This window comes from Chiloscyllium plagiosum, unplaced genomic scaffold (genome assembly GCF_037043375.1).
Source record: "Chiloscyllium plagiosum isolate Xiang-an unplaced genomic scaffold, Cpla_swu_hap1 HiC_scaffold_12, whole genome shotgun sequence".
Classification (NCBI taxonomy): Eukaryota; Metazoa; Chordata; class Chondrichthyes; order Orectolobiformes; family Hemiscylliidae; genus Chiloscyllium; species Chiloscyllium plagiosum.
This window is the reverse complement of record NW_028270150.1, coordinates 83,908,103-83,932,721: the sequence shown is the minus strand read 5'-3', so window position 1 is coordinate 83,932,721 and position 24,619 is coordinate 83,908,103. Positions and strand designations below refer to the sequence as shown.

Here is a 24,619-nt window from a genome sequence, read left to right as displayed (position 1 = left end):
GTCTCACCAACATCTTCATTTTGGAAACCCCTGGATGACCCTGCTGGAGTTCAGCCAGAATCTGGTGGCAACCTTTGCTCAGGACAATCACTCTTGCTCCCAAGAATAACATGCCCTCCTCTACTGCAATTCTGGTTGTAACTGCACTTTGGCTTCCCCCATCACCACCAGTTGTTTCAGTTCTGCTAGGACCAGATTTGTGTACAAAACGTGATAGTATCAGCTGTGACTGGAAGTGTGTCCAGTAAATTTAAAACCATTAGACTCTTCCAGTAGCAGTACCACTGGCGGTGTACCTGCTAGCAGGAGACAGGTCAATCAATGCTGTGTATGGTACTGCCTTGTTCTCTTTAAGTAGACCTAACAGGGTTTGTGGTTCGTTATTATTACAAGCTTACTACTGGTGTAACTTCCTGACCGCCCAATTATGACCACCCAACTTGCCTTCTCTATCTGGGTATATTTACGTCCTACATTAGCCGAAGTCTTGGATGCATACGCTATTGAGTGTTCCGCTCCGTTGGGCCACCTATGAGCCAATACTATGCCCCCAATGCCATACAGGGAGGCATTGCATGTCAATACCAGATCTCACTTGGGATCATAATGTGCCAACACCTTAAAGGATGATAGCTGTTTCTTCACTTCCCTGAGAGCAATGGCTTGCAAATGTGACTATTTAGAAAGCTGACCCTGCCTGGGAGAAATATCTAAGGAGAAAGTGAGGTCTGCAGATGTTGGACATCAGAGTCGAGAATGTGTTGCTGGAAAATCACAGCAGGTCGAGCAGCATCAAGATGCTGGAGCCCTTCATAGGAATGAGGCCGAGAGCATCAGGGGTGGAGGGATAAATGGGAGAGGGGTGGGGCTGGGGAGAAGGTAGCTAAGTGTGTAATAGGTGGATGGAGGTGGGGGCAAATGTGATAGGTTGGAGAGGAGAGTAGAGCAGATAGGTGGGAAGGAAGATTGAACAGGTGTCTTGGTTTAAAAAAAAACTTATCCCTCTACGGTCCCAGATTAATGAATTCGACACACACTGTGACCTTGAACGTTTCTTCTGCCGCCTCCACCTCCTTGCCTAGTTTTTTTAACCAAGACACCTGCCCATCCACCAAAGACCCCTTTTCCCACCTCCAACACACCCATGCTGGCCTGCTACCCACCCTTGACTTCTTCATTTCAAACTGCCGCCGTGACATCAACCGCCTCAACTTGTCCAACCGCCTCACCCACTCCAACCTCTTGCCCTCACAATGTGCAGTCCTCCACTCCCTCCACTCCAACCCCAACCTCACCATCAAACCAGCAGACAAAGGGGCTGCAATGGAAGTTTGGTGCACTGACCTCTACACAGCTGAAGCCAGGCGCCAACTCCAAGACACCTCCTCTTACTGCCCGCTCGACCATGACCTCACCTCACATCACCAAACCATCAGCTCCCAGACCATCCACAACCTCATCACCTCAGGGGATCTCTCACCCTCAGGTTCCAACCTCAGCTCAGGAACACCGCACCACCCAATTCTATTTCCTACCCAAGACCCACAAGTCTGACTACTCTGGCTGACCTATTGTCTCAGCCTGCTCCTGCCCCAAACTCATCTCCACCTACCACGATACTGTCCTATCCCCCTGGTGCAGGAACTCCCCATATATGTTTGGGGCACCACCCACACCCTCCACCGCCTCCAAGACTTCCGTTTCCCCGGCCCCCAACACCGTGGGCGGCACGGTGGCACAGTGGTTAGCACTGCTGCCTCACAGCGCCAGAGACCTGGGTTCAATTCCTGCCTCAGGCCACTGACTGTGTGGAGTTTGCATGTTCTCCCCGTGTCTGCGTGGGTTTCCTCCGGGTGCTCCGGTTTCCTCCCACAGTCCAAAGATGTGCAGGTCAGGTGAATTGGCCATGCTAAATTGCCCATAGTGTTAGGTAAGGGGTACACGTAGGGGTATGGGTGGGTTGCGCTTCGGCGGGACGGTGTGGACTTGTTGGGCCGAAGGGCCTGTTTCCACACTGTAAGTAATCTAATCTAATCTAATCTAATCTAATCTAATCTAATCTAATCATCTTCACCATGGACATCCAACCCCCTACACCTCCATCTGCCATGACCAAGGCCTCCAAGCCTTCCGTTTCTTCCTCTCCCGACGTCCCCAACAGTACACTTCCACTGACACGTTCATTCGTTTGGTTGAATTGACCCTCACCCTCAACAATTTCTCTTTCAAATCCTCCCACTTCCTCCAGATGAAAGGGGTAGCCTTGGGCCCCCGTATGGGCCCCAGCTATGCCTACCTCTGTCGGTTATGTGGAACAGTCCATCTTCCGGAGTTACACCAGCACCACTCCCCACCTATTCCTCCACTACACTGATGACTGCATCGGCGCCATCTCATGCTCCCACGAGGAGGTCGAACAGTTCAATTTCATCGACACATTCCACTCCGACCTTAAATTCACCTGGAACATCTCTGACACCTCCCTTCCCTTCCTGGACCTCTCCATCTCCATCCTTGAGGACCGACTCTACACTGATTTTTTTTTTTACAAACCCACTGACTCCCACAGCTGCCTGGATTACACCTCCTCCCAACCTACCTCCAGCAAAAATGCTATCCCACATTCCCAATTCCTCCACCTCCATTGCATCTGCTCCCAGGAGGGCCAGTTCCACCACAGAACACACCAGATGGCCTCTTTCTTTAAAGACTGAAATTTCCCCTCCCATGTAGTCGAAGATGCCCTCCAATTCATTTCATCCACGTCCTGCACCTCTGCCCTCAAACCCCACCCCTCCAACTGCAACAAAGACAGACCCCCCCACCCAACCTAGTCCTCACCTTCCTCTCCACCAACCTCTGCATAAATTGCATCATCCACCGACATTTCCACCACCTACAAATGAACCCCACCAACAGAGATATTCCCCCCCCACCCATATCCGCTTTCCGCAAAGACTTCGCCCTCCACGACTACCTGGTCAGGTCCACACCCCCAACAAGCCACCCTCTCCTCCTGGCACCTTCCCCTGCCACTGCAGGAATTGCAAAACCTGCGCCCACACCTCCATCCAAGGTCCCAAAGGAGCCTTCCACATCCAAAGTTTCACGTGCACATCCACCCATGTCATTTATTGTATCCGTTGCTCCTGATGCAGTCTCCTCTACATTGGGGAGACTGATGCCTTCTCGCTGAGCGCTTTAGGGAACACCTCCGGGACACCCGCACCAATTGACCCCACCGCCCGTGGCCAAACGTTTCAACTCCTCCCCCCACTCTGCCAAGGACATGCAGTTCCTGGGCCTCCTCCATCACAACCTGACGCCTGGAGGAAGAACCCCTTAACTTTCACCTTGGGACCCTCAACCCCGGGGCATCAATGTAGACTTCACTAGTTTTCTAATTTCCCCTCCCCGACCTTACCCCAGTTCCAACTTTCCAACTCAGCACTGTCCTCGTGACCGGTCCCACCTGTCAATCTTCCTTTCCACCTATCCGCTCCACCCTCCTTTCTGACCTATCCCCTTTATCCCCATCTCCCTACTGCACTCTTAGCTACCTTCTCCCCAGCCCCACCTCCCCTCCCATTTAACTCTCCACCCAAGAGGCTCCCAGCCTCATTCCTGATGAAGGGCTCCAGTCCAAAACATCAATTTACCTGCTCCTCGGATGCTGCCTGACTTGCTGTGCTTTTCCCGAAACATCTAAGGACTAATGTCCAATTTCTCTAAGTGCTCTTTATTGGTATTCCTTGTTATTAACACATCATCTAGATAAATGGCGACATGGGGTAGACCTTGAAAATGTTCTCCATTGTCCACTGAAAAATTGCACTGGCTGACGATACCCTAAATGGCAGTCTCTTATATTGGTATAAACCCTTACGGGTAATTGTCGCATACTTTTGGGAATCCTCATTGAACTGCAATTGCAAGTACATATGAATAATGTCCAGCTTTGTGAAGGATAGCCCCCTCCTGCCAGTTTTGCGTACAAGTCCTCTATGCGAGGGGGTAGATATTTACCCGGCTGTGAAAAGTGGTTTAACATTTGTTTAAAATTCCAACAAAGGCGAATGACCCATCAGGCTTTGGAATCAAAACGATTAGGAATAAGCTACCAGAAAGAAATAGTTGAGGCAGGTACAATAGCAACATTTAAACATCATTTGGATAGGACATGAATGGGAAGGGTTTAGAGGGATATGAACTAAATGCAGGCAATTGAAATTAGCTGGGTAGGCATCGTGGTCAACATGGACGAGTTTGGGCTGAAAGGCCTGTTTCCATGTTATATTACTCTATGACTCGAGTATAGAGTCACAGCTTGGAGGTGTGGATAGCAAACACAAAACAAAAAGAACATGGAATTCCGGGTTAGCACTGATATTCTCTGTACAAAGAAAGCAGAAGATACAAGAACAGTTTTCAGGTAGAAGTGAGTAAATACTGACCAGAGCGTTACATGGAAATGAGATGGCGGGGATTTCATTCAAATGGCACCATGCCCACTTCCTACGTGAACCAATTTTGGAAGCCACAGGGAAGGTGTTGGGTAGCCCACTCATTTGTGGCTTCATTCAGCCCATTACATAGCCAACAATGGTGACATATGGGGCATTTCCTCTGCTGATGGGATTTTGCCATTGGTGTTGAAGGCTGGCTCCAAGTGTACAACTCATCAAGAGGACTGGTGGCTAGGCAAAGTGGGAGCGAAGTAAGTGCCTCCTTCTCAGACACTGTTCCCATTAGTAGCTCCTCTAATCCAGAAGCTCTCCCATCAGCCCTGACAATCCTGGATCCCACCTTAGTTCAGTTGAGATCAAAAGACTTACCTTCAAGTCTGGGGTCCATCAGCATCCCTTCAAGGCTGCCTACAGTTCCATGGGGGCCAGTACTGTTCCTCTGACCAGTATCTCTCAGAGGTAGAAGGGCTGATGATTGGTAAATGGCAGAGAATGAGCTGGTCAACCAGAGGGGATGGCATCATTACTTTTAATGTTGTGGTCAGGTGCCCCAGCCCCAGCACAAAATTAAGCTCTCTAATGGTTACCACTATTACTCCCTCTCTGTTATGTGGGGATCAAAGGAGTAGCCAACAAAGGAATTCAGAGCACACAAGACACAGAGGTCAAACTGGTCCACATCTCAATTGTATTTGTGGAGTTTTATCATCAACAACATTTTGACTAGAAACATCTGTTGAGACTTTTTAAAAAAAATTCACTCATGGGAGTTTAGAATCGCAGCACTTTTGCTTATTCCTTGCTGCCTTTGAAAGCTGAGGTTGGAAGAAGATCTCCACAAACACACAACCAACCAAAAGCACCAAACAGTGCCATTGAAGTCATTGCTGTCACCAAGTCCTGCATTAGTTCAAAGAAGCTCGGCTCATTGCTTCCCACATGAATTTTTCCTTGATAGTAGCTACCTTTGTATTAAAGGAAACCATCCTTCTGGACAATATCTGGCATGGGCTGCACAATTGCCCAATATTGTCAGAACATGCTTTTATGATTTTGAAGCTTGGCACACAAGTCTAAAACACTTCATCACATCAAAGTGGTTTACCAAACTGTTTTATGGAAAGATTGATGCATGAATGTCGCAAAGAGCACTAAACCCAAAGACATGCAAGAAAAATAATCTTTTGAACTTGTGGTGGTGTGACATGGTGCCAAAGTAATTCATGGCGGGGAGGAAATGGTCATGCATGATTTAACATTAATTGTGTGATAATTTCCTTCCAGAGGATGATATTTTAAAATTATCTAAGTAATAAGACAGTGATCATAAATATCATCAGATTATAAATGATGGTCTCCATTTAGGTATTTTAATATACACGACGATTATAAACTGTAGCTCTTTTTGGAATTAGTGGCTACTTGGGGCCAGTTAGCTCAATTGGCTGAATGCCTTCTTTGTGATGCAGAATGACACCAGAGTGGGTTCAATCCCTGCATTGACTGAGTTCCTATGAAGGACTCTCCCTTCACCCAAGGCCAACACCAGTAACGAAAGAGTGCAGTCCTACGGTCTGGTAGGACTATGGAGACTTGACTTTTAGTCGGCATCTCAGTGAAATGCCAAGGCATGCACAGTGAGAATTTGGTAGCATAGCAGTTATAAGACTGGGTTAATGATTAGGTAATACCAGTTCCAGTCCCACCATGGCAGCTAGGAAATAAAAATGGTCTTAGAAATAATTCCCTTTAGGGAAGAAACCCAATGTCCTTATCTGATCTGCCCTGTATGTATGTAACTCCAGACTCTCAATGATGTGGCTGACCCTTATGTGCCTGCTGAAATGGCTTAACAAGCTGCTCAAGTTGCATGCACCAAGTAGATTAACAACCATCTTCTGAAAGGCAATGGGTAATAAATTCTGGTCCAACCAACAGTACCTGTAATTCACAAATGAATAACAAAAATACAAAACGTGTTTGGCCCCAATACTAACCAGCATGCAATTGCATTCTTAACATGATTCAAATTCAAATCTTGAATCAAAGTGCCCAAAAACAGTTTCTTGAAAACTGTGAAATCGAGCAATCCTCAATTAGCAAACCAACAAATTGCTGAACTAACAAGTGCTGTAAAATGTTCCTGCATGCTATGGAAATGGTTTTTATATACCATGCCATCAAAACAGAACACTACGTAGAGATGCAAGAATGACAATTTGCAGTATTTTAGTGTGACTCAATTGTTAAAACTCAATCCAGTGAAGTTATTTTTCTTATAGTGTCTCATGTTCTATGCCGGAACAGCGAAGTCTGCAACCCAGCAAGAAACCTGGAAGACAAACTGAAAGGATAAAACTTGGAGTTTACATGCATACTGGAAATTACTGCAGGATTTCTGAGTCATGAAATTCTTAGGAAACAATGACAGAATTTCCCATTTTCTACCAGTGACACCATCAAGCAGATGAAATGTTAGGTTATCAGACCTAGAGGGAGGCATTTGATAAATTTAAACAATTTGGCAATGGCAACAAGCACATGATCCTTTTCAAGAGGAAGCAAGAAAACCATTTCTGGTCATACGCTGACCACAGTGAATCACGAACCCACTTTGTCATCGCTCATCGTGCTGGCAAATGCAAAAGCAAATAGCTGCAAATATTGACGTAAACTAAGTTTTTAATATTTTTACGCAGTCTCCTTTAAAATAGCAAAGATTATTCAGAGCATTCATAGTATACACCCCATTAAACAGATGAGATGACAAAATATTTAAGAAAAGTTGATAAACAGATTCCAGTCTTAAATTGTTCAAAGTGATGCTTATTTTCTTTCGAAAGATCGAAGTTTATTCAATCTGTCCAATTTTAATGTTTACTTTTGTTTGAACAACATTTTAAAACACAAGTTCCAAGACCCGAATCTTACCAGAAATCAGCAAAGTATCATTTCCAGCGGAGTTCATGCAGGATTTCTCACTAATATTTCTCACACTATATTTCCAAACTTGTCTCAACAACAAATCACTACAACCCTATGACACTCCACCTCTCATTCTCCCTCTTGCCAAAACCTCCTGGATTGCTGGTGCTTCCACCATCATTAAAGCCGTCTTGAATCTGGTCAAGCATGGGCAGTATTTGGCAGAGGGTACCGGGCACCCCACTTTACTGATGAGACCTGGAGATTCTGCTGGATACAGCTGCATCTGGTGGTTGCCAAGAAAGCATGCCCCAACTCACTCGTGACCGGAGGCCCAGAGGAGCCAGTAGTCAAAAAATTGTCAATGTGCAGTTTCTATCTGGAGGGCGGGAGAATGGAGAACTGCATATGAATGCAGAGAGCTAACACAATAATGAAATGCTATTCCATACTAATGCAAGCAAATAGGCCTCTCCCCGCATACTACCTGAGAAGCTGGTATTGTCATTCAATATTTGGTTGGAAAATGGGACTTCTTGCTCTCAACAGGGGGAATCTCCTCAATGCCGATCTCACACAATTCTCCCAATGTTCTCATACATCATTTAGGGGCTAGGAAGATTCCAACCCAAATGTGTAATCTTGTTTGCTAGCAGGTTCCTCTATGCAAACATCATGTTTCAATGGCTGAGTCATTACTAAAATACAATAATGTCCACCAAACTGTACATCAAACTTCAATTTCTCATGAAAAATGCATGTTGAAAAATAAACACTGACTTAAAGTCAACATGTTCAACAATTCAATTTTTGTGGAAATGTGCAGAAATGTTTACTAATAGCCTGCACATTCAGCTCCAAAACCATGGAATGCTTATATAACAGGCTTGTTAAAAATGCAGTTGCACCCACTGAGTATATTTGGTTTTCATCAAAGGATTAATTACAGTTTGATGATAATGATCACTATTCCCAAGAGTTGGGCTTGGCTCGACAACCTTAAAGTGCTGTGCTTCACAGCAGTCTATTAATAGGTCACCCGGAAGACGTCTGCTCAGTCATTAGTGGAGCAACCATTGGTTCTTGAAGCTAAGGTCGCATGCCAGGAATGGACAATACATTCACATCAGTGCCTCCAGTGCACAGAAAAGTTCACTCATCTGGATTCTGCAAATTTTCAGTCAATTTGAACTCAACGATTTGCAGAATACAGCACTTATATTGGCGGAATGCCAGTGGGCATATATTCATGTTTCCACTTGTACACCAACCACAATGGCAACAGCCCATTTCTAAATAACACTCTTGGGCCAGAAAAATGTTGAAAGGAGTCACTGTCTTGAAGAAAGAGGAGTGCTAAGGCTTGATCAAGGCTAACTATGAGAAGAACTATAAAATTTATGGCAATTCATGACACTGCTATGTGCAAATGACAGGCTACTATATTCCTCTGATTTAGTTGAAGTCATTACAGTCACGTACATAAATAAACAGATGAGAAAAGAATTTCTAAATTCAGTTAGTGAATACAATTCTTTATAAACTTTACCAATTGATAAAACAAAGATGCTGCTCATGATGACAGTAATTTTATTTATTTTGTATTTGCGTTTTGTTGGCAATCCTTAGCCAACTGATACCTTGCTGTTCTGGAGGAAGTAGTGATGAGCCTTCTCCTTGAGGTATTCCAATTCATATCGTGATGACATTTCCTCTGAGCTGCTAACCAGGGAATTTAAAGATGTTGGCCCATCAACCAAGCAGATATGATGATGGAGAATCCAACTTAGAATGGTTTGTGACATGGAGGCAAAATGTTATTACCGTGCACCTGCAGCCCAAGCCCATCTAGATACTGGAAGTCATAGCCTAGAAGAGAAGGAGCAAAGGTAGGCCATTCAGCCCACTGAATCTGTTCCACCATTCAATGAGACCGTGGCTGATGTCATAACACTGAACTATACTTTCCTGTCTTATATTCATAACCTTTACATTCACATGAATCACTTAATGACCCAGCCTCAAACAGTCTTTTACAGAAGAAAATTCTTCAGATTCATTACCATTAGGAAACAAAAAAAATCCTCATTTCTGTCTTAATGTTTGATCCCATGTTCTGAGATTATGCTCTTTGGTCAAAGACTCTCCCACATGGGGAAACAACCTCTCTGCGTCGATCCTGTCAAGTCTTCTAGAATTGTATGTATTTCAATAATGTTACCATTCATTCTGTACAAGCCAAACCTACTCAACTTCTCAAAAGGAAAATTCTCCATACTCTTAATCAAACTAAATGAACCTTCTCTTGAATTCTTCCAATGTAACATTCTGCTATTGCATCTTTTATTGTCGGCTCTAACCTTTTCCCAGTGACAGATGTTAAGCTAACTGGCCTATAATTACTGCTGTTTGTCTCCTGCCATTTTCAAATAAAAGGTGATATATTGCCAGTGTTTCAATCTTCTGGGTTATTCCCAGAATCTAAGAATTCTTGGAAGATTATGACCAATGCATCAACTATATCTGTAGCTACTTCCTTTAAAATCCAGGGGACTTAGCAGACATTATTGTCACTTGTAATTTTTCTAAAGTGATAATTACTGTGCTTACTTCCTTCCCTCTGCCCCCTTTAGCCCCTTGATTATTTAGTATTTTTAGGGATGTTCTCTGATCCCTAATAAATTATTTATTCAACTCATCTGCCATTTCCCGATTTCCCATTATTTCTTCCCTGGCAATGTGAACCTATTTTCAATGTGGCCTCTTTCTTGTTTTTTACATATTCAAAGAAGCTGTTACTGTCCATCTTGAATTATTCCCAAGTTTTTTCCTTTTTTCCTTTGGTCACCTTTTGTTGGCTTTTAAAACTTACCTAAACCTCTGTTTACTACTTGTCTTTGCCACTTAGCGTGCTGCTTCTTTTACTTGATACTATCCTTAACTTGGATAACCATGGCTGGTTTACCCCTTCCTGAAACCCTTACACCTCACTATATCTTCGCTATACATCATTATCTATTTTCTTAGGAGATTGCGAAGGCATTGATGGTGATCTTTCAGGCAGCACTGGAGTCAGGGAGGATCTCAGAGGACTGGAAAATGGCAAATGTAACGCCCTAATTTAAGGAGGGGGGCATTCAGAAGATAGGAAATTATAGGCAGGTTAGCTTGATCTCAGCTGTTGGCAAAATTTTAGAGCCCATTAAGGATGAGATCGTCAAGTACAAGGTAGAATAGAGCTGAGTCAGCATAGCATCATCAGGGGAAATCATACCTGACAGATCTGTTAGAATTCTCTGGAGGAGGTAATGAGCAAGTCAGACAAAGGAGACCCAGTAGAGGTTAACTGTATGGATTTACAGAAGACCTTTGACAAAGTGCCGGACAGAATTTGGCATGGATACATGATTGGCTGACTAGCAGAAAGAGATTAGGCAAAGAAGGGGTCTTTTTCTGGATAGCAGCCGGTGACTAGTGGGGTTTCACACTTATGTTGGGACATAAGTATTCATCTTTGACATTAATGATTTGGACAAAGAAATGGAGGGCATTGCTAGATTTGCAGGTGACACAAAAGTAGGTGAAGAATAGACAGCACTGAGGAAGTGGAGAGGCTGCAGAAGGACTTGGTCAGGCTAGGAGAGTGGGTAAAGAAGTGACAGATAGAATACACTTTCCCACATTGTCAGTTTATGCACTTTGGTAGGAAGAACAGAAATGAGAATATTTTCTAAACAGGCAAAGGCTTCAGAAATCTGCAGAACAAAGAGACTTAGGAACCTCAATTCAAAATTCTCTTAAGGCTATCATGCAGGTTTAATTGACAGGAAGATAAATTCAATGTTAACATTCATTTTGACTTGAATACAGGAGCAAAGATATACTGCTGAAGCTTTAGAAGGACCTCGACAGACTGCATTGGAATATTGTGAGCAGTTAGGTCCCGTATCTAAGGGAGGGTGTTCTGATGTTGGAGAGGGCAGTCCAGAGAAGGGTTACAAGAATAATCCAGGGGTTGGAGGAGTGGTTGAGGATTCTGGGTCTGTACCCCATGGAGTTTAGAAAGATCGGGGGGATATCTCATTGAAACTTAACAGAATAGTGAAAAGTCTTGATAGAGCTGACATGGTGAACATGTTTCCACTAGTAGGACAAACTATGACCAGAGGGCACAGCCTCAGAGTGAAGGAATGAGACTTTAGAACTAAGAGGAAGAGGAATTTAGTCAGCCACAGGGTGGTGAATTTGTGGAACACCCCCCCCCCCCCCCCAATGCCGCAGAGGGCTGTGCAGATGAAGTAATTGAATGTATTTAAGACATGAGATAAATAGGTTTTTGGTTAGCAAGCCATTGAGGATTATGGACAACAGGCAGGAGAATGGAGTTTAGAAACATATTAGCCATGATCAAATAGTGGAGCAGACTCAATGGGCTGAATGGCCTCATGCTGCTCCTATATCTTGTGTCATTTTGTCTATAATGTCTACCATTGTTTCTCAACTAGTTTTGCCTGAACTCTTTTCCCAGTCCATTCCAGTCAACTCAGCCCGCACCTCCACGTAAATTGCCTTTTTTTAAAGTTTAGCACTGTTTTCACTCTCAAGCTGAATGCTAAATTCTACCATGTATAGCCATTGTTCCTTAGAGGACCTCTTACTCTGGTAATCATTTGCTAAAAATTTGATTATACATTTCCAGCTCCAAAACAGCCTGATCCCTTGTTCGATCCAAAACTGTTTCCAAGACACTCTGAATTTTTACCTGTGATTTACCTTTGCCAAATTTGATTTGCCTATCATTACATGAAGATTATCTTATCCTCATTCTTGGTCCTACAGAACAGATACAACTAAGAATACTATAGACTACTTGAACTCATGTTTTCTTCCGCAAGTTATTTCTTACCTCCACCCATGTGGATTCTGTATCATCTAATCCTTGATCATTTCTTGAAGCATTATGGGGTGATGTTGCTGTACATCAACAGTGTACTTCTGAAGAGGATTAATCTCTAACTTGGGAGGTCAATCAACATTTATCCAACAGAAACATTTCATACCTCTATGAAACTATCTGCATTAGCAAGGAGACAGAATTGTAGGAACATTTACCACATCTTGAATGCCTTCCATACACCAACATGCACAGAGTGGCATTCCATAGCCACTCCAGAAACCCAGGAGCCGCAGAGGGAACAAAAGCTGAACTTTGTTCAATTATTCCTTATGATTTCTGTAATTAAAATGGGGTTGTACTTTCCTGTGCAAGCGCCTTGTGATTACCTCTTCACTTACAACATCTGTATGCTTTTAGCAAATTTTTTTTTAGGATCTAGCATTTTTAATTTTGGTGGAATTGTGGCAACTTAAACACATCTCACTCTATTTTCACAAATACAAGTGACAATAAACTTCTATTCTATTCACGGGAAAACAAGATGATAATTGATAAAGAACAATACTATGGAACAAAGAAACCATTTCTTTCTCAGAACAACTCTCTTGCATTCTTTCAGAAGCTCTATGTAGCCCCATTTTATCTCCAGTGTAAATTTCCTAAATTTATAATATTGTATTTCAGTTTAATAGTCAAATATTACTTTAGATTTGCCAGCCAGTTATATTACACACAAGGATTCAGAAACTTTGTGTGTATCTAGATGGAAATCTGTAGCACTGAAGTTGAGGAGACACCACAGATAGAGCGCTAAGTCAGTATAGAATGAAGGTGAAGGGTAGATATTACGAATGGTTGGGGAACGAGAGATGGGGAAAATGGCTACATATCACAGTATGAGACCAGAAGGGAGGATTGGCTGGGTTGGTGTAAAGTTTTTGGGGCAGAGTAAGAGAATCACACATGGCCAGAAGCTGGAAAAACCTGAAAGAAGCACTAGTCTATTGGTCAGAGAGTCAAACACAAAAAGAAGAAAGAAGAGTTTGCATGGAAACACAGAAACAATGTAATTGGGTCACAAACACCCAAACTGTTCCACTTTGTGTCCTACTAAAATAAAAAAAAGCTACATGTTAAAAAAAAATTGCTAAAAGCACACAGATGTTGTAACTGAAGAGGTAATCACAAGACACTTGCACAGGAAAAAATAATGAATTGCAGAATGCAGCCCTTGCAATAGCTCTGCCAAGAACTTTAACCACAGCAATGTTAAAAAGGCAGGATGCCAATCCTGCAGATTTTCTCATGGATTTTCTTTTTGAAAACATTAGTAGCTTGGGGGGCTCTGTCACTGGTGGTCAGGAAAGGACTCCAAGACTGTGGACATGCAGTCGACAAAGTGGGTATATAATGCATTAGAGACCATGGCACTGCTACAAAAGGAATATTGGGCAGCACAGTGGCTCAGTGGTTAGCACTGCTACTTCACAGCACCAGGGTCCCAGGTTCGATTCCAGCCTCGGGCGACTGTCTGTGTGGAGTTTGCACATCGTCTGCGTGGGTTTGCTCCAGTTTCCTCCCACAGATGTGCAGGTCAGGTGAATTGGCCATGCTAACTTGCCTATAATGTTAGGTGTATTAGTCAGAGGGAAACAGGCCCGGGTGGGTTACTGTTGGGAGGGTCGGTGTGGACTTGTTGGACCGAAGGCCTGTTTCCACATTGTTGAGAATCTAATCTAATAGAGCAGCGGAGGACTGGGTAGACAGAGAGCTCTATGAACCCAGGCATACAACATTAAGATCTGGAAAATAGATATGTCATTGTAACTTATCATGATTCAAATACAGTTAGCAGTAAAAAGGAAAGTTATTGAGGTTCAGTATAAAAGGCGACTGTGGAAGTTGTGCTATGAAGCTGCTCTCAGGTTTAACGAGGCAGGTACCACTAGTGTGAAATCGGCAACTGTCATATTGACTTTCAAAGTAGTAACAAAACATATAATGAAAATACAATTGCAAAAAAAAGTAATCTCCTACTGTCATGGGAAGTGTCACAGGGAAAAAAAAAATCAAATCAGAACATGACTGCCCATGCAAACAAAAAAGTAACTGCATTATACAATCCACATCGGTTTCATCTTTGGTTCAACACTATTAGGTTATAAGGTTGTCGGTTTGGGTAGCACTCTTTCTGAAGATTTTTTTTGTTTTTCTTCGTTTCTCCATGGATGTGGCTGTCTCTGACAAAGCCAACATGCTTTGTCAGTGCCTAAACTTCCTTCAATCAGTTAGTAGTGAGCCAACTTTTGAACAGCTACAGTCCATACTGTGAAGGTATTCCAACGGTGCTGCTATATAGGGGTTGAGTATTTTAAATCAGTCACAAAAGGAATAGCAAGATAGCTGGCATAGAAATGATAGGCTGAATGGCCTTATTTTGGGCTGTAATTATTCTAAGGAACCATTGATGCATTAACACTCTCCTGTCCTCTTCTCCCACGCCTGCACATACCTCCCATTCAGATCTTTAAAAGACTTATAGAATTAGTATTTTCAGTACAGGAATGGTACATAACTTGGGTGGAGAGATTGACAAGGTTAGAGCAGAAAGTAAGGATTGCAAATGCTAGAGATCAGAGTCAAAGAGTGTGATGCTGGAAAATCACAGCTGGTCAGGTAGCATCTGACGAGTAGGAGAACCGACATTTTGAGCATAAGTTCTTCATCAGAAATGAGGGGGGCCCAAGGGGACTGAGATAAATAGGAGGGGAAAGGGGCTGGGAGCGGTTAGGTAACCGGGAATGCGATAGATAGATGAAGATGGGGGTGAAAGTGATAGGTCGGAGATGGTGGTGGAGCAGATAGGTGGGAAGAAAGATGGACACGTAGGACCTTTCAAGAGGGCGGTGTCGAATTGGAGGGTTGGATCTGGAATAAGGTTGGGTGTGGGGGAGTGGGGAGGTAAATGGGAGGAGCAATGCTGCTTTGCATCTGGCCTGTATCATACCTAACTTTGGAGCTGGCTGTTTGTTAGTAAATTTGGATAACAAGGAGATCCTATCAGAAAATTTAAAAACAACTTTTAGGTGTGAGCTTTGTAACTGAAACAAAACTGACAGTATGTCTACTGAAAGATGGGAATTTACATTTACAAGTTAAATTGAATGAATCAGATATCTATTTCTTCTCCACTTTTTGCCAAACTTTTTAAAAAATAATTAAGTATAATAAAATACTGAAGAGGTTGACAATCTCAATAAAAACAGAAGTTGCTGAAGAAGCTCAGGTCTGTTAGCACACGAACAGAAAGAAAGAGTTAAATGCTTTTGAGTTCAACAGGACTTCTTTGGAATGGTTTGGGCTGGAAAATTATAGTAACTACACTGTTGACCAAAAGGGAGGAGGAACAGATGGGGGTGCCCAGAGCAAAGACAAATGGAGTTCTAGTGGTGATAAAGGAGAGATGTGAAAAGGAGAAAATGAGTTCACTCTAATGACAGCTCAAACAAGACCTGGCCAGGAATAGTTTGGGGGCTGTGTAGCAAAGCATGTAATTAAAATGGAGGACAGCGGTCATGCTCTAAAGCTGCTAAACACAAATGTTGCGTCCTCAAAAATCGCAGAGTGTCCTGGTGGAAAATGAGATGTTGTTCTTTGAGCTTCATTGGAAAACTGTTGCAGGCCCAAGTGGGAAATGCTAGTGTGGGAGTAAGATCAGTTATTGAGAAGACAAGCAACTGGAAGATCAGGGTTATTCTTATGGACAGAATGGGAATGCTGTGCAAAGCAGTCACCAAGTTGATGTTTGGTCTTGCTGCTGTAAAAGGAAATTGCATTGTGAGTACTGAATACTGCAGAATAAACTTAAAGATGTACAAAGAACCACTGCTTCACCTGGAAGGCATGGCTGGGTGCCCTGGACAATGAGGAAGGCGGAAGTGAATGGAGGGCAAGTGTTCCACCTGCGATTGCATGGGAAGTTGTCATTGGGTGGGTGGGGATAGAGAGAAGATCCGAGGAAGTGTTAGTTACAACAGAAGAGTGTGTTGCTGGAAAAGCGCAGCAAGTCAGGCAGCATCCAGGGAACAGGAGAATCGACGTTTCGGGCATAAGCCCTTCTTTCCTGAAGAAGGGCTTATGCCCGAAACGTCGATTCTCCTGTTCCCTGGATGCTGCCTGACCTGCTGCGTTTTTCCAGCAACACATTTTCAGCTCTAATCTCCAGCATCTGCAGACCTCACTTTCTCCACAACAGAAGAGTGGACAAGGATAACTTGAAGGGAACCGTACCTGCAATATGATGACAGTGGAATGGGTGGGGAAGATGTGTTTTGGTGCTGGTATCCTGCTGGAGGTAGGAAAAGTTGCATGGAACGATCTGCTGAATGTGGAGATCGGTGGGGTGGCAAGTGAAAACAAGTAGAACTTCACAATTGTCTGGAGTGGTAGGGGTGGTGAGATGTGGTTAAATGGGTCAGACCCAGCTGAGAGCCCTGTCAACCACAGTGGATTTCTTCTGCTCAGATTTTTAACCTTTGGTAAGATTTGTTATATGCAGGTTTCATTGATAGAACCATTCTATCACACAGTACAACCTTTAAGCTACAGTCTTCACGAATTTAAAATTGTTGGAAAAGTTAACAGTTACACTTCTCTGTGTTCCTACATAAATTCACGAAGAGGCTTTTTAAGAAAAAAAACTACACAGGCTACTCAAAACAGAAGACTGTAAAGAGTGCATGTTTTATGCAGCAAAACTAAAAAGGTACATGTTCAACTGTTCCCAGTGATTATTTGATAAAACTAGTTACAGAATTCTAATTGCTGGGTTACACTGGTAATTATATTCAGTTCAAACCAAGATGAATAATAATTCTGGCTGCACTCCTAATGAGAGACATGTGATTCCTGTAGATTTCCCCATACTAATATTATTTACTTTGGTGAACACAAAAAGTAATCTCAATTTGAAAGAAAAATATGTAAATGTAAGGAATCGCTCTCAGAAATTCACTTTCTATTGAACAGATAAATAGATATTGCAAAGTGACTGTGAGCTTAGTTTCAAATGTCAACTATTCCCTGCTAATAAAAATCCCACTCCATAGCGTAAACATACTTCTGCTAACAGAGCTAACACATGGAACTTTTCCAGCGTGACCATCCATACTGTAAATTAATTTGTGCAGCAGACTATACAACATGCCCATTTTTCCATATTTTAAAGTGGTATCCTCAGTCCCCAGTGACGGGTATATAGCTGGTTGTTAGGCCAAACTTTGAGTGTTGTTAGCAACATGCAACACAACACCATCAGCTACTACGTGATGCCATCATTCACTTGCATTCTCATTGCCTCATAACGGTGTGAGCAGCAAATTAAAGTCGGCTGACACTAAGAGAAACTTTTACAACCCTAAGCAGTTTTCAATCTAGCACGATCTTCACCATTGTTGCCCAATTTGCATCAGTACAGAAGAAAACACAGTACTCAAGGTTACATTTATTATTGCTGTTTATAAATAAATGTTAATTAGGTTACGCGTGTTTGCTATCACGGAATGTGAACATCCCTGGCAAGGCCAGCAATTGTTGCGTATTCTTATTTGTTTTCAAGGGGTGGTAACGCACCACATTTTTGGACTGCAGCAGGTGTAGGTTCACGCAACACTCAAAATATGCAGGCAAATGACACTGAAAATGTCTCAGAAGGCTTGTGAAAATTCAATCACAAGGGCGAACAACTGGAGAAAAGTCATGGCCATCGATGGGAGGCAAAGTTGAAAGGTGTTGCTCCCCCCAAAACAGGTTTTGTTTCTTGAGTAGAGTAGCGTAGCTTTTATTTGTCACTTCTACCATATACAACTGATACAGAAAAAACGAGACAGCTTTTCTCCAATACCAAGGGTGCTACATGGACAGCACAAACTACACAATCGTACACGGCATAAAGTGTGTAAGCAGTTCAAACACGCAAGTTACAGTGCAACAGAAGAATGATAAATAATAGAAATTTTTCTAGCTGCAATAGGAAAAAATTTCAGATGGGAAAAAGGAGTCCAATTATACTGTGTTATGGAGCCTGACGGCTTGGGGAAAGAAACTGTTGCACAGTCTGGCCATGAGACACCGAACGCTCTGGTATCTTCTGCCAGATGGCAGGAGGGAGAAGAGTTTGACTGAGGGGTATGTGGGATCTTCCACAACGATCTTAGCTTTTCAGATGCATCAAGTGGAGTAAATGTCTGTAATGGAGGGAAAAGAGGCCCCGATGATCTTTTCAGCTGTCCTCACTATCCATTGTAGGGCCTTACGATCTGAGACTGTGAAATTCCTGAACCAGGCAGTGATGCAGCAGCTCAGCGTACTCTCAAATGAACCCTCTGTAGATTGTGGTGAGATGTGGGGAGGGAGGTGGGCTTTCCTCAGCCTGCGCAAAAATTAGAGACGCTGCTGGGCTTTCTTGGCTAAGGAGCTGATATTGAGGGTTCAGGTGAACACCAAGAAATTTGGTGATCTTCACAATCTCCACGGGGGAGCTGATGCCCTGTGGAGAGTGGTCGCTCCATGAGCTCTTGAAGTCAACAACCATCTCTTTCGTCTTGTCCACATTCAGAGACAGGTTGTTGGCTCTGCACCAGTCCATTAGCCGCTGCACCTCCTCTTTGTATGCTGACTCAGCATTGCTGTTGATGAGATCCACTACAGTGAACTTGATGATATGATTCAACCAGTGCATCGCTGCCGGGTGAACAGTAGCGGACTGAGCAAACAGTGAGAGCTCTCATTACTGATGAACGGCTTCTGCCCGAAACATCAAATCCCCTGCTCCTCGAATGCTGCCTGACCGGCTGTGCTTTTCCAGCACCACATTCTTCGACTCTGATCTCCAGCATCTGCAGTCCTCGCTTTCCCTTTTAAACTCATGTTTCAAAAGATAGTGATGATGCTTTTCCCACACACACTATAGGTGGTGTTGAAAGAGTGCGATAATTAAGTATTTATCATGATTCCTTCATCGTCACCATCAGATCAAACTTCTGGAACACATAGCCAAACACCCTGTTTGAATACCCAACTCAATACATGTACTGCAAAAGGTCAAAAAGGTGGGCTACTATCATCTTCAAGAGCAAGGATGGATGAGCAACAAATACTGGCCTTGCCAGCGCTAGTAAAATTCCACAATTTATTTTAAAAAAAACCTGAGAGTTAAGGATAAATTGTAGACTGAGCCAGTTCCTTTGAAACCAACGAATACACCATTTTTAAAGCACAAAACCACTATTATATTTAATTCCATGGCTGTCTAAAGACACGCAAGGCAATTAACATGATGTCAACAGATGAGTGATTCTTTTAAAAAGAAACTTATATCCTTGCTAATGAGTTAGCAAAAAGAATGCATTACCTTTTATTGCACGGGGACCAAATATTGTGTATTCCATATTTAATAGAGTCATAGAGATGTACAGCATGGAAACAGACCCTTCGGTCCAACCCGTCCATGCCGACCAGATATCCCAACCCAATCTAGACCCACCTGCCAGACCAGGCCCATATCCCTCCAAATCTTTCCTATCCATATACCCATCCACATGCCTCTTAAATGTTGCAATTGTACCAGCCTCCACCACATCCTCTGGCAGCTCATTGCATACACTTACCACCCTCTGCTTGAAAACGTTGCCCCTTAGGTCTCTTTTATATAGCTTTCCCCTCTCACCCTAAACCTATGCCCTCTAGTTCTGGACTCCCCAACTACAAGGAAAAGACTTTGCTTATTTATCCTATCCATGCCCCTCAATTTTGTAAGTCTCTATAAGGTCACCTCTCAGCCTTTGATGCTCCAGGGAAAACAGCCCCAGCCTGTTCAGCCTCTCCCTGTAGCTCAAATCCTCCAACCCTGGCAACACCCTTGTAAATCTTTTCTGAACTCTTTCAAGTTTCACAGTATCTTTCCGATAGGAAGGAGACCAGAATTGCACGCGATATTCCAACTGTGGCCTAACCAATGTCCTGTACAGCCGCAACGTGAACTCCCAACTCCTATACTCAATACTCTGACCAATAAAGGAAAGCATACCAAACGCCGCCTTCACTATCCTATCTACCTGTGATTCCACTTTCAAGGAGCTATGAACCTGCACTCCAAGTCTCTTTGTTCAGAAACACTCCCCAGGACCTTACCATTAAGTGTATAAGTCCTGTTAAGATTTGCTTTCCCAAAATGCAGCACCTCGCATTTATCTGAATTAAATTCAATCTGCCACTTCTCAGCCCATTGGCCCAGCTGGTCAAGATCCTGTTCTAATCTGAGGTATCCCTCTTCGCTGTCTACTACATCTCCAATTTTAGTGTCATCTGCAACCTTATTAACTGCACTTCTTATGCTCACATCCAAATCATTTATGTAAATGACAAAAGGTAGAGGACCCAGCACCGATCCTTGTGGCACTCCACTGATCACAGGCCTCCAGTCTGAAAAACAACCCCCTACCACCACCCTTTTACCTTTGAGCCAGTTCTCCCTGTATTCCTTGAGATCTAACCTTGCTAATCAGTCTCCCATGGGGAACCTTGTCAAACGCCTTATTGAAATCCATATAGTTTACATCTACTGCTCTGCCCTCATCAATCCTCTTTGTTACTTCTTCAAAAAACTCAATCAAGTTTGTGAGACATGATTTCCCATGCACAAAGAACATTTTCCTTTTAACCATTAGCTCAATGAGCTGCCACTTGCCAGTAGTTTTTTTTGGAAATGTATTTCAGGTCAATAAATGCATTGAGACAAAGTAGGATAGGAAAGCTGGGAAGGAGAATAATTTGCATCAACAAGTCAGGTCTCCTTAACATTGATCTGCAAAATACTCAACAAGTGGTTCTGATATCCTCATGTAGGGTTATGTTCGCCGAGCTGGGAATTGTGTTGCATCGTTTCGTCCCCTGTCTAGGTGACATCCTCAGTGCTTGGGAGCCTCCTGTGAAGCGCTTGTGATCTTTCCTCCGGCATTTGTAGTGGTTTGAATCTGCCGCTTCCGGTTGTCAGCTGTCCGCTGCAGTGGTCGGTATATTGGGTCCAGGTCGATATGCTTATTGATTGAATCTGTGGATGATTGCCATGCCTTTAGGAATTCCCTAGCTGTTCTCTGTTTGGCTTGTCCTATAATAGTAGTGTTGTCCCAGTCGAATTCATGTTGCTTGTCATCTGTGTGTGTGGCTACTAAGGATAGCTGGTCGTGTTGTTTCGTGGCTAGTTGGTGTTCATGGATGCGGATCATTAGCTGTCTTCCTGTTTGTCCTATAAAGTGTTTTGTGCAGTCCTTGCATGGGATTTTGTACTATATTGGTTTTGCTCATGCTGGGTATTGGGTCCTTCGTTCTGGTGAGTTGTTGTCTGAAACAACATGACCAGCTATCCTTAGTAGCCACACACGCAGATGACAAGCAACATGAATTTGACTGGGACAACACTACTATTGTAGGACAAGCCAAACAGAGAACAGCCAGGGAATTCACAGATTCAATCAATAAACACATCGACCTGGACCCAATATACTGACCGCTGCAGCGGACAGCTGGAACTGACAACCAGAAGCGACAGATTCAAACCACTACAAATGCCAGAGGAAAGATCACAGAAGCGCTTCACAGGAGGCTCCCAAGCACTGAGGATGTCACCTAGACAGGGGACGAAACGTCTGCAACACAAATTCCCAGCTCGGCGAACAGAACCACAACAACGTGCACCCGAGCTACAAATCTTCTCACAGACTTTGAAATCCTCATGCATTGCTGATGTGTATCACAGAACTTTCCATGTTGACAGTGACAATCAGAACAGCCCATGGTGAAGCTCAACACACTAATTGGTCGGCAGACTGTTTTACTCCCAATCATATCATAGAGTCCTAGCCATAAACATTTTAACACTTAACAGCTGAAGCAGGTGATCACTCCTTCAACAATTTGACTCTTAACATTTGTGAAGGACTGCACAAGAATCACATTTGTTTTTTGGCCTTGAGGCATGCAAACTCTTTGTTCACTCAAGAATAATCACTTCATTCAACAGTGCTGCAGACTGCACTAAGCCATCCTTTATCCAATCAACTCAATTCTTATTTAATCAATTTTCAACTGCCAAGTTTATGATTTCAAGTTATTTGCACCTAGTTTAATATCCCTCCATGCATACATCCACAACAAATTAAGAGGCCTCTTTGATCAATACATGAACATTTCATTCCACTGACAGAATGAGCCATTCATCTTCACAACTTGGTGACCGGCCCTTCTGCCACTAAATACCTGCCTTTGGGAGCTTTGTTGCAAAACTCTCCATGTTAAAACTCAAACAAAGGAGATGGCAAAGCCTCTCAAAAATCTTCTCTTTGACTATGTTCCACCCTCAAATCTTACTGTACTATTTATCTTTTTTATCCACTATATAGTTCCTTTTGCACCCTATAAAGTCTATGTATAAGATAGCCACAACCGATAAGAGTGTTGAGTTTCTCGAGTGATAATATTAATTAGTCATGATGCCTCGTGGTTACATATAGTTTTCTTTATTTTTACTGAGTAGAAATTGAGAACACTCTTGAAAATTTACAAAATAAGACATGTTTCCCTATGATGTGATACATACACTTGTCCTTCAAATTTGTTTGCTTAATGTCATAACAGATCTTTTACACTATTTATAGATTCCCACTTGAGACTTGATTATTAAGTAATTATTTAAATTAGGACTCATTTACAAGGTTGACTTGAAAGGGCTTGTATTTTTTAAAACTCCCTAGTTTACAACAAAAGTTAAAACTTGATATTATACTGCATCATTAACCCTACTGCAGTCAACATAAATTAGTTTGACGTAACCAAGTTGTGCTTCAATAATTTTAAAAAGGGCAACATGTATGACAATTCCCCACATGCTATTGCCCTTCCCCTTGAAATATTTGGTTGCATGGAATATTTCAAATTAAGGTGAAAAAAAAACTCCAATCACCTACTTAGAAAAATTTATATGAATAGAATGGGAAACTCAAGTAGGACAATATGGTCTGACTGTGCATTAATTCTTGCCTCCTCCTTGAAACTAATCTCCAGATTAACTTTATCCAGAGTTCAAACATACATTTTCTCTACTATAGGGTGTTACTGAGCCATGGATCAGTTTTGGTATTTTCAAATCCCTCTACGGCCTTGACACCCACCATGAGCATCCAGTCCTCCCCCAACACCCCACAACCCCACCCCCACCATCTCCATAACTTCCTCCAACCCTTTGCCTTATGACACCTTTACGATCATAAGCATCAATAATTTTAGTTTCTTCATTACTGGCAGCTGAGCTTTCATCTGACTAAACCCAAGTTAATTTTTAGCTAAACCAAAGTCATTCTTGAACTCATAGTGGAATTTGCAGAATATAGATATCATTCATTCTATAATTATTCCTTAGGTAAAGTTTGCATTTTAATCTGAAGTGGAAATGCTTTCAAACTCTTGAATTTTTACCCTTTTGGTTTCCAGAAATTCTAAATATGCGAGTCATTTTTAATACATTGCTTATTCACCTCTGTCCTTGTTCTTTTCCTTGCCCAATGAATCTAACTTCCGTCGCAATGATTTCTTCCGCTTTTGTCCATCTGCAAATAAAAAACAAAATTAAACATTTGTTGACTGAAAGAATGCTGTACGTATACAGGAAATTTAAATCACAACTCTAGAAAATATTTAAGTCTTACATGATATGAGATTCAAAACAAAACATTTCAAGTGCAAACAACATTAAGGTCTATTGCAGTGTTTTTGTTTTTCTTCCTTCCTCACTCCGATTTCTTGGCTTGTTTGAGAGTACATGGAAAATACAGATTAGTTCCAAGGTCATGTCCACTAGCTTTGACATCCATGCAGGACACTATACTCTGGCCAGGATATTGCGATCAAGATGGTCTTCTAATTCTGACTTAAACATTCACTCCCTTCATCAGCGCTGTACTGTGGTGCTGGGGTGTATTATCTATAAGGTGGACCACTGCAACTCACCAAAGTTTCTTCAACAATATTTCCAAATCCATCACCTGAAGGACAAGCGCACAGATAACACAAACACCTTGAAGTTGCACCTCAACACAACTTAACACCTACATCATTGCTGCTTGATGTTGTTATATCAAGACTTAGAAATTCCCTCTCGAAACAGTCAATTGGTACAATGCTGACCAGCGACCTCCTCACCCCAAGAACAAAGAATGATTTGACCTCATGGAATTATCCTGTACTGTAACTGGATCATCCACAGTCTGTCAAGAATTTT

The 24,619-nt window shown here is 42.6% G+C and overlaps 1 protein-coding gene across 7 annotated transcripts in view; it reads right to left on the bottom strand.

Annotated features, from left to right (window-relative positions):
- LOC122554976 (rho GTPase-activating protein 6) overlaps nucleotides 1-24,619 on the bottom strand; it is a 538,092-nt gene that overhangs the window by 78,727 nt on the left and 434,746 nt on the right. For all 7 annotated transcript variants that reach the window (XM_087992993.1, XM_043700459.2, XM_043700460.2 and 4 more), the window contains one exon: nucleotides 23,877-23,948. In XM_087992993.1, coding sequence (XP_087849119.1) covers nucleotides 23,877-23,948 — 72 coding nt within the window. The remainder of the gene's footprint in view (nucleotides 1-23,876; nucleotides 23,949-24,619) is intronic.